This window comes from Octodon degus, unplaced genomic scaffold (genome assembly GCF_000260255.1).
Source record: "Octodon degus isolate 3935 unplaced genomic scaffold, OctDeg1.0 scaffold00096, whole genome shotgun sequence".
Classification (NCBI taxonomy): domain Eukaryota; kingdom Metazoa; phylum Chordata; class Mammalia; order Rodentia; family Octodontidae; genus Octodon; species Octodon degus.
This window is the reverse complement of record NW_004524672.1, coordinates 7,322,140-7,332,246: the sequence shown is the minus strand read 5'-3', so window position 1 is coordinate 7,332,246 and position 10,107 is coordinate 7,322,140. Positions and strand designations below refer to the sequence as shown.

General features: G+C 42.1%; 1 protein-coding gene across 1 annotated transcript in view; it reads right to left on the bottom strand.

The window, feature by feature from the left end:
• Nucleotides 1-10,107, bottom strand: part of Epha4 (EPH receptor A4) — a 144,948-nt gene that overhangs the window by 67,049 nt on the left and 67,792 nt on the right. The window contains exon 4 of the mRNA XM_004638166.2: nucleotides 9,883-10,038. Coding sequence (XP_004638223.1) covers nucleotides 9,883-10,038 — 156 coding nt within the window. The remainder of the gene's footprint in view (nucleotides 1-9,882; nucleotides 10,039-10,107) is intronic.

Below are 10,107 nucleotides of genomic sequence, written 5' to 3'. Positions count from 1 at the left end.
ATTTCTCATAACAACCAGAATTTCACGGTTAACAGAAGCCAGGACCCAGAGGAAAAATAGCCAAGACTCACACTGGTTGCAAAACTTTTATGAGGAGCTCAAATACTTTGTGCTTGTTGCTTGCCTGGATGCTCCTTCCCTGCAAACAATGTACCCCACGCTCCCATGAACTGCAACGCTCCCTGCTGCTCCCCCACCTCACCTGGCTAAAATGTTGGGGCAAACAAGCAAACAAACACCCAGTGTCCAGCTAAGACAGGGAGATAGCTGATAGAAAACCCAAGGCCCTGGGCTCATGTGACAGCAGGTTCCAGAGCTATTACAGTTTTTTTTTTAACGCTAAGCTGAGTTTCAACCACCACTCAAAAATTCAATGCCTGAGCCACAAAATTAGATCTGGATGCGGCAAGGTATATCCACCAGGAGCCTAGGTAACAACATAACTCTTAACTAAATGATCAAATTTCTTAAGCACAAATTTCACTCCAGTAAAAAATTCATAGCAATCAGCACAAGGCATCCTTGGTGAGGAAGGAACAGCCTGAGCCTGCAACTCCGTTTTGTGAAGCTTTCACGAACCATGTGCAGCTCTGGGGCTGTCAATAGTCCTTCAGTGTCTTAGCTGCAAAGCCCTTCAGCCCTTCAGGTAAGCTTTTGCTGTTAGTGTCTCTCCAGCTGAGTGACAACTATAAGGAAGAATAAACAGCTGGGGCATATATGTTTTGACTCTGACATCAAGGCTCTGCTTCCCACCTGACAGCTGTATGTGCTGCCCCCACTAGTTGTTTTCTCCCAGCCCTTACGCCCAGGATGAGTTTACATAAAGACTGATGCTCAGGGTGACCTCTTCTGAGATACACGAACAGTGCACAACCTTTGGTCACAGCACTTTGTGTATTCAGCAATGACTAGAGCCAAGGCAGCCTGTCCCCTACTAAAAAACAGAACCATTTCAATGCGTCCATCACTTGTCTGAAGCTTCCACTAGAGGTCAACTTGTTTTAACCACTGGCTTGTTTTTGCTGTTATTCTTATTTGCTACTTTCCTCTCCAGGCATCTTCTACCTTTTCTTTTCTGGGTGTTTAGAAGTTTAGTATCTTAGACTAAGATGACTGCTTTAACACTGAAATATTCTGTCCATTCTCAGGAATACATGAAGACACTATTCAACCAAAGATCGAGAAAAGTCAGATTGGCCATTTTATTTGAGAATAATACTAGAATATTAGTATTACGCATTACTAGTATTAATGCATAACCTAGTTATGCATTAATTCATATTTCTCACACAGCACTTTTCCATACCTTATCTTTAATTTAATCCCAATATAAAACCAGACAGAAAAGTACTAATTACCCCCAGCAATGTGGTGACCAGAAGCTTTACCCTCTCCAGGAAGGATAAGGAGAATCAAAATTTTGCACCTATCCTGGGCCAGACAGTGACTTAGCGAGGCCTTGGTCTCAAAAAAGAAAAAGAAAAGAAAAGCTTTTTTAAAAGTTGAGGGTGTAGTTCCAGTACAAATGCTGAGTTCAATCCCCAGTACTCTCTTCAAAAAGAAAAAAGAGTTGACTTCTTCAAATTAACATGGCTAATCTGTACTTCTATCAAGAACTTCGACTCTTAAAACTCAACAATCCCCCTCACAGAGGCAGAAACGATTCAAAGAGAATCACATGGAGAGAAAACATTCTCTCAGGCTTTCACGGGGAGCACACTGGCCAAGCAATGGCCGTGACTCATCCACATGGCTGACACTGACAAAGGTTCTACAATCTGAGGTACAGGATCTCAGGACAAATCCTGAGGGGATTTCACTGACCTTCTCAGACCAAAAAGCTACAACTCTTGTTGCATAGGTCCTGCTTTATCTTGGTCTTAACCATCCAGCAGAAAAGTATAAAAACGAAGTATAAGAAGTAAAGCCATGCTGTTATGCTGAGCTGTAGGGGACTCGGGTCAACAATTTCTGACATTGCCAGTGAAGCAGAAGACCCAATACTATTATGGGCTACTGGACTCTTTTAGAATATTTTGCTGAGTTAACAGACCTATAATATTCAAATGATGGAACTAAACAAAAAAGGGGATACAGATGAATGTCCATTTTGTATCTGTGTATTCAAAATTGTTTGGATAGATATATAGTTACATTCTCTTAATGAACAGAAGGATTCGTTCTAATGATGTTTGTAAATAGGATATCATGTCTGCATCTTGAACAGCAAATAACTACTAGGAAGAATATATGTAATGTTTTAATTATTGAAACTGTCCTACCAATTTGGTTTGAAACTGTCTCATTGCTATTTGTTTCTCAATAAAATTATGGAAAAAAAAAAATACTCAGGACAGAAAAAAGAAAACAATGAAGCCTAACTCTATAAAGTGTTTTTTGTTAAGCAAAAATGAAAAATTTTCAATTCTCTCAATACCCTTCAGAGTTCTATTTCTCTTGGGCGCCCCGACCTCCATGAAGACAGTGAGCTAGCGTCACTCTGGCTTCTGCTCTTGTCCTAGCTGTGCCGTCTCCCTGCTGGGCTGCTGTCTTCCAAGCAGGAGGGTAGATAGGAGTTTCTGATAGAGATTCTTTCCCGGTGAGAAATCACAGGAGGGGTAAAAGCAACAATCATATCTCTGCAACAGGACTGTCTCCTCAGCTCATCTTCCCTGAGGTTGTCGATGGTAGGTGAAGCAAGAGTCAGCTCCCAGAGAAAATCAAACAGCTGCTAGAAAGGAAGATACCAGTTCTCACCCCAGGGGATCTCAGAAAAATGTATAATTGATCCTGTTTCAAAGAGGCATGCTGTGAGTAACCACTGTATAACTTCCATGAATAGTGTCAAAAATGTCACCCAGAAATGATGGGGCTTGGCTGAAGACAAGCCACCCTTAATTATTCATGGTGGTAGAAAAATTGTGATAACCTGACTAAAATGGCACTGGCAGACTACTCAAGTCTTTCACGTGGGCATACATTAAGGTTCCTCAAACGTATGCCTTCTCAAGTAGAATCCAAACATTTCACTGTTTATCCCTCGGAAATGAAAAGTAGGTTGGAAAGGAAAAGAGGGTAAGCTGCAACATTATTTAAAAAAAAAAAAATTAGGTGAGGTCATACCTGATCTTTATGAAATATCACACTTAAACTTCACAAACAACTAAACCCTACATCAGCAGCCCGGAGTCCATCTACAGTGTTCCATTAGCACTGGGGGATTTTTGTCCTATATATTCAGTTGTGTTCCAAAAAGAATCCTGCAGTTGGCTTTCTAGATTGACTTTCCCTTATTAGTAGTTAAAATGTTAAAAGGCCATCAGAAAGGAAGAAACACAGATGTGATTTATTTACCCCCCAGCCCTGGACTATTGAGCTCTAAGGAAGCCACTGAGGGACAAAATGCATTGAAAAGACTGTATCTGCAACATCAGAAATGACTTCAGTTGCTTTGGTCACTTTACATGGTCCAGGGACAGGCACATTACCCAGCATGCCCGCCGACCAGCAGGTAGTAGGGCCATATGTCTGAACTAAAACCAGCCGCGTAATCTGGCCATGGGGATTTGATGTCATAATGTGAGTTTTCATCCTGTGACAAATGGAATGTAATATGAAACTATACTATTACAGTGCAAATTTGATAGATGACATGAAATAAGAAATTCCCCTGGAAGTCTTAGACTCAAGACTTTTCAATACATATGTGTTCACAAAAATGATTGATGGTGGTGATGATGAAATAGCTAGAGATCAACCAATGGTTCTTTTGAAAAAGAACTCATTAATAACACTGGGAGTTTGGGTCTTAGTTCTTACTCTTCCAGTAACTAGTCTTTACAAGAACTAATCCATAGCTTCACTGATTTGTTCCCTACGACGTCCCCCTCCCCCTTCATTATACATTTAGCTCCTTGCATAGCAAAGGCAAAAAGAAATATGCTTTCTGGTGGGGCAAAAAGTGTAGTTTACTTGAAACGAAGGCTGCCTTTTATCCTATGGTTTATACATCAAAGCCTCACTCTAGACATCCTTCCCCAAATCCCTGAGCCAGACCGTTAAGCATGTAAATCTTTGGAGGAGAGAAGTGAACAGAACATCAGGGGCACCTTGAAGAGCTTGTTTGAAAAATAGATGTGAGATTCCCCAAATTAAAACACTTAAAAAAAACAAAAAAGAAAGAAAGAAAGAAAGGAATCTCTTCTGACCTTGGAAGCAAGCAAGGACAGTGTTATTTTAATTTGCATTCAGATTTTAACAACACAGTCACACACCACCAGTGGGATCTACACTGGGTTTCCACTGAAGATTGCTCATCATTTCATTATGGTTCATTATGTTGATAACTGTCAGAAGGCATTAGAAGTGAGGGCTGTGAGTAATAGGGCTGAAATGGTAATTTTAAAACAATACACTTTTGGAGGAAGTATAGCCATACACTAAATTCAATTAGAAAAGGCAAACATAAAGGCAAAGCAAGTGGCGCTTGCTGTTTGGAGCCAAGCTTTTTATTTTCTCACTAACTGAAATCTGTAGAAAGCTGCCTGAGATCTGGGCCTTTCGTCATAGAGCTTGGTAAATTTTTCCTTACTATCTCTACAGTTTTGCCAATGGAACCTGCCTTCAATGTGTAATTTTGGAATCTTTTAGGCCACTCTTGGCACAGCTGATGAGACTATGCAAGGTCAATGACTTGTAGACTGAATCCTACCTCCTGTCTTCCCAAGTCATCCTGACCACAAAGCCCTAGGAAGTTTCATCAAACAAGGTAAATAAAGAGCAACAGCACAAGGCTTGACTTCCAATAAAGAAACATGGAAAGCCACTCTAGTAATGATACTAAGCAAAGGTAGCAAAACAAAGAGCTCTTTCTCTCTCATTTGTTCTGAGACCAGGTCTCACCATCTAATTCAGGCTGGGTTCAAACTCATTAAGTAGCCCAGTCTGGTCTCACACTGAAGGTGATCCTCCTGCCTCAGCCTCCCAAGTGCTGGAATGACAGCTGCCCACCTGCCTAACAGGTAGGTCTTTTTGGTCCTACAAAACTAATTGCTACCTTCATAAGGCAAACATTTTGAAATACAGTAGGAAATTAAAGTGTTACCTTAAATACAGTATTGCTTTGGCCTCTCTGTAGGAGAAAATTATTTTCTCACAATAGTCATTGAACAAGAAACTAAAGGACTAAGTAATTATATCTTCCTGCTCCTGTAATTAATGGACTCTTCCAAACACTGGTGACTGCTAGACTATATTCCAGACTAACAGACAGGAAAATGGAAAGAGGAAGAGATCTGGAGGAGAAAGGGACTGAGTGTCTGCTGTTAAAGGACATCAATTTCCTTAGTAAAAATCACATCAAAAGTCTTCCTAGGAACTGGGGAGATAGCTCAGTAGAATAATTGCTTGTCTGGCAAGCGCAAGGTCCCGAGTTCAATCCCTGAAACAATCAAAACAAAAAAAAAAAGGAAAAGAAAAATAAGTTCTTCCTAACAAATGATTAGGGGCTGGGCCACATAGCTCAGTAGACTAAAGCGCCTGCTTAGGCAGATGCAGCAGCGGGTTTGATCCCTATTGTGCTGGCCCCACCCCCAGGCGTGCTGAGACTTAAGACTGGGCCTGGTGGCACATACCTATAATCCCAGCCTTGGGAGGCTGAAAGCAGGAGGATCACTATGTGTCCAATCTATGTAGTGAGACCTGCACACCCAGTAACCCTGTACTAAATTCATAAAAATAATAAAATAAAAAAGAAATGATTGATGAAATCTAAATTTTTCCATCAACTTAAATGGAGTCCTGTGTGTATCTAGAAGTAGCTGTGTCTGGGCTACTGGCAGTATTGCTAGAGAACCCTGAGGCTTTTCTTGACTGTGACAGGTGTGTGAGGTGAATAGCTACATTTTTATTCTCTGCCATGAAGTGGGAGGACTCTGGAAGAAACAAACCACAAAACTAAATCCCCAAAGATCTTCCAATGCTTATGTGACCCCAAACCAGTTTGTATTTTCTTCGTGGAGGACACAAATGAAGTATTCAATTTCCATTACGGGGCAGCGTTCAGAATCCTTGCAATATCCTTCCAGAGTCACGACAGAGCTGAGCAGGCCTGAAGGTGCAGGTATGAAAGAAGATATCCCATCTCCTGCCATCCATCCAAGAAGGAATCCATGCCCTGTTGCCTAGAGCTGCTTGAGCCACCAATCAGTGTCATCCAAGACATGTCAGAATTGCAGAATCTCACACCTGACTTTGGTTCCACCAACCCTTAGGCAACTTTCATGTGGTTTCTATCAGCATTGATGCTTTAAAAACTCTTACATTCTCCTTTCTAAAGAGATATGGGCTATTTTCTGGACAACAGTCAGACAATGCTTATACTGAAACATCTCAGCATGTCTCACTGGAAGCTTTCTTTCCCCATCAACCTAACCAGGGGCTCCATCAAAAATTCTCCTCCAAGTAGAACTTGTTTATTAAATTCCTTTCTGTCCTCCAGCAGTGTGGATGGTATGAGCTTCTAGGGATCTCCACTAAATTAGCTGATGCTCCTTGTATCCGCCTGGTCTAATCGTTCTCCAAGTGAACAAAAACCTGATTTTACAAGCCAGTGGAGCAGAGTCTCTCTTTGGCTAGAAGAATGAGTCTCGGAGAGTGTGTTTTATTTCTTCATTAGTGGGCCGTCACAGTGAGCGATCGCCAAGCACAGGACTGCATAAGAATGCCGGGGGTTAAAGACATCATAATGAACAAAGAAGGTGCCCGATTATCATGGCTGTCAGCACAAGGGAATTGGGTTTGTCACCTGGCTTAACCAACTGGTAAGAACTGATTAGGGGCTGAGATCACTTTGAAAGGAGCCCTGATGTTTACGTTCCTTCTGTTCCCCACATCTTGTCAAGAGAGTCTGATAAAGCTGGGGTCGGGCAGCTTTTATCTGAACAAGAAGAGGTTCTGTGAGAAACTCCCACTGTCTCCTTCATTGAAATGTTGACTACAGCGCTGTCTGATAGAACTTTCTATGATGATAAAAAACAGACTGCCGTTGGGCTGCCCATGAGTTACCAAACCTTCGCAGTGCAGCAAGTGTGAAGGAGAAACTGAATTCTACACCCAGTGTTCATAACTGTAAATGGCAACAGCCTCATGGGCCTTGGGCCGACTGTACTCGGCAATGTAGGTCCACTGTGCAGAACAGGAAGGGAGGAAATCAAGAGGGGGAACCAGAGGATAAGAACTTGGTTCTAATTCTGCTGCTCCACTTACTGGCATGAATCTACATTAGCAAAGCATGGTGGCCTCCCTGACTATGACTACTTTCTCAAAGGAGGTCTTGTGAGTAAATATCATAAGCTTAAAAACAATAATCAAAATAAAACTCTGTAGAGATGTGGTCTCAACCCTCAATTGTACGTGGAATTAATGGGCTAATTTCTGAAAATATTGATGTGTGAGTCCTACTCCCAGAGATCCTGCGGTGCATTGTGGCCGTTGGATAATTTAATTGTGTGGCCAAAGGCACAAAACACTAATAGAGAGATAGTGAGACGCATTAACAACCCGCTGTGGTGATGGTTTGGGGAAGGAAATAACCAGCTAGAGATAAAAGAGGATGAGAACAAATATTTATTTGGTTCTTACCATGTGCTCCTACTTAGCAAATATTTTCTTAGTTATTTCTTAAACAACCACAGACATAGATACTGAGAATCCATTTTACAGATAAGGAAGCTATGGCTTGAGAGATTAAATGCACAATCAAAGTCACAAATGGGCTTAATGGTCGGAGCTAAGGCAGTCGGGCCGGCAAGCCTGTGTGTGACGTCAGCACGTCAGCACGTATGGTGCTTCCTCTTCCCTGGAGGACTAAACCCACATGTGACCCTAAAGCAGTAGGAGAGGAGGAGGCACGCTACCCTGAGTGCAGGAGGGAAAGGGCCGCCTTCTCCTTCGCTGTCTTTATAAACCTTTTATTTATGATTCACAAAGGTCACTACTCTGCTTCCCTTCACCTTGTGCACCTTATTGAAAACCCACCCCAGAAAAATGCAGAACTTACTTTGAGTTTTAAATCTTTTTGTTCTAGCTCTATGCTAAAAGCAGCTTTTCTTTTTATTTGCATTATTGATGTAAAGCTAAAATTTTATTCTTACACAAATACAAAATTCCAAAGGCTCAATGACTGCTTCGTTATTACACAGCAGGCAAATGGGCTAGTGTCACAGGCATATGGTGATTTTGGAGCTTCCCCAAACTCCCAAGGTACAAGGTAAAGCAATTAAGTGATTGTCACACTGTGCCCTAGGATGCAAAATAATAGGACAGAATCCTGAGCCTGGGAAATAGTGAGAGCAGAGCCACAGCATGCCATCAACAATGAGTTTCATGACATGGATAGCATAATCAAACCTCAATATGGAGAGGGCACTGCCTATATGGAAAATACACAGACTGCATGATAGAAAAAGGGGCAATTATCAAAATGTCACCCAAAGATACTTTCCCTTGACTTTATTATTGTTCCCTAAATTCCTGTCACTAGGGAGTTGTTGATAGCAGGTATGGACAGTGGTAGGAAGTTCATTATTAATCTAGTAACACAAAATGGAATGTAGCAAAAAATTATTTAGACTGGGGGAGAAAATGTCTGGGCTAGAGCAGGTGAAACAAAAGTGGGAAGTAGAGGTTGAATTATCTTGATCCAAAAATGCAAAGACCAAAATGTTCTAAAACCTGAAATCTTCTGATCCTAAACAGGACAACATAAGAAGAAAATCCCATCCCTGCTCCAATGGGATGGATTGCAATTAACAGGCAGGTACTTTTAAAAAATATTGTATAAAATTATATTTTCAGGGTATTTGTATAAATAAGATAGCATGAACTAGAAATGAATTCCATGCTGAGACATGAGTTTATCCACATGATATTTCAATACATGGAATCAAATATCTATGTCAAAATCTAGAAAGTCTTAACTCTAGCACTTTAAGTCCAAAGCATTTTGGAAAAGGGATATTTAAGTTGATCTGTTCTTAACTTTGTTCTATATAGAAGAAAGTGCAGTATCACAGGCTAAACAGTCCCTCAGCTGAGAAACAGTAGGCTGAGAACAAAGCAGAGCCCACAGAAGACGTGTGATGGGCTACTAGGCCCACTTCCTGGACACTGAAACTGAAACTTCACCTAAAGCCAACACATGCTAGAATGCCCAGGACCATCGTTCCTGTCCTGGCCAAAGTCTCAGCCGTTGGTGCTGTGGGAACTGGGGAGCTCAGGGTTTTGAGGAAGAGAATGGCAGCACTTAAGACACACTGCCCAAATAAGCCATGAGAAGAGCCTTCTCTACTTCCCTATATACCATCCTTGCCAGCCCAGCAGTTATTAAGTGCCTGTCACTAAACAAGCATATGTAAGGATCCATTGCTAAGTGCTATGAATACAAAACTATAAGCAAAGGAGGAGGAGGCGCAACACCAAGTCAAGCAATGACCTCAGTGCCTGCTGAGCCATCTTCTCGCTTACTGAAACCGCGCTCCTCAGCACTCCCCTCTGCCTGTGTCCCCCACAGCTGCTAACTTTCCCAAGTCTCTCCTGCAATGGTAAAACCATTCCAACCTCAGCTCTAATTATACCGTCTGCCAAGCCCCGAACATCCCTGCTGTCCTCCACAAAGCAACTGTACATTTTTAAACACAACCAGAATCAGGGCAAGTGATCCTTGCTTTCATAAGCACTTTCCCTGCTATGACTGAGCCAGGATTCATGCTCGATCTAATTTGCCCCCCATGAAGTCATCCGAGAGAGGGCCTGGCCATGCCCTGCTGGGTGGTAAGGAATGCTGCTGTCATCACAAAAATGGGAGATAAACAAACAACTCACGGGTGCAGGGCATGGAGGCAGCATCGTTGTCAGCCCTGAAAAAGCCTCGGTCGCAGGTGCACGAGGTGGCTCCTTCCCAGACAGAGTAGCTGTGGGGTGGACACTTGGCACAGGTGGCATCCGTGGAGAGAGCCTTGTAATATCCAATTTTGCAAGCTACAGGGAAGGAGGAAAATAAATAAGCAAACATAAGAATATAAGCCTGGGAGGACAGCAAAGCAAGAT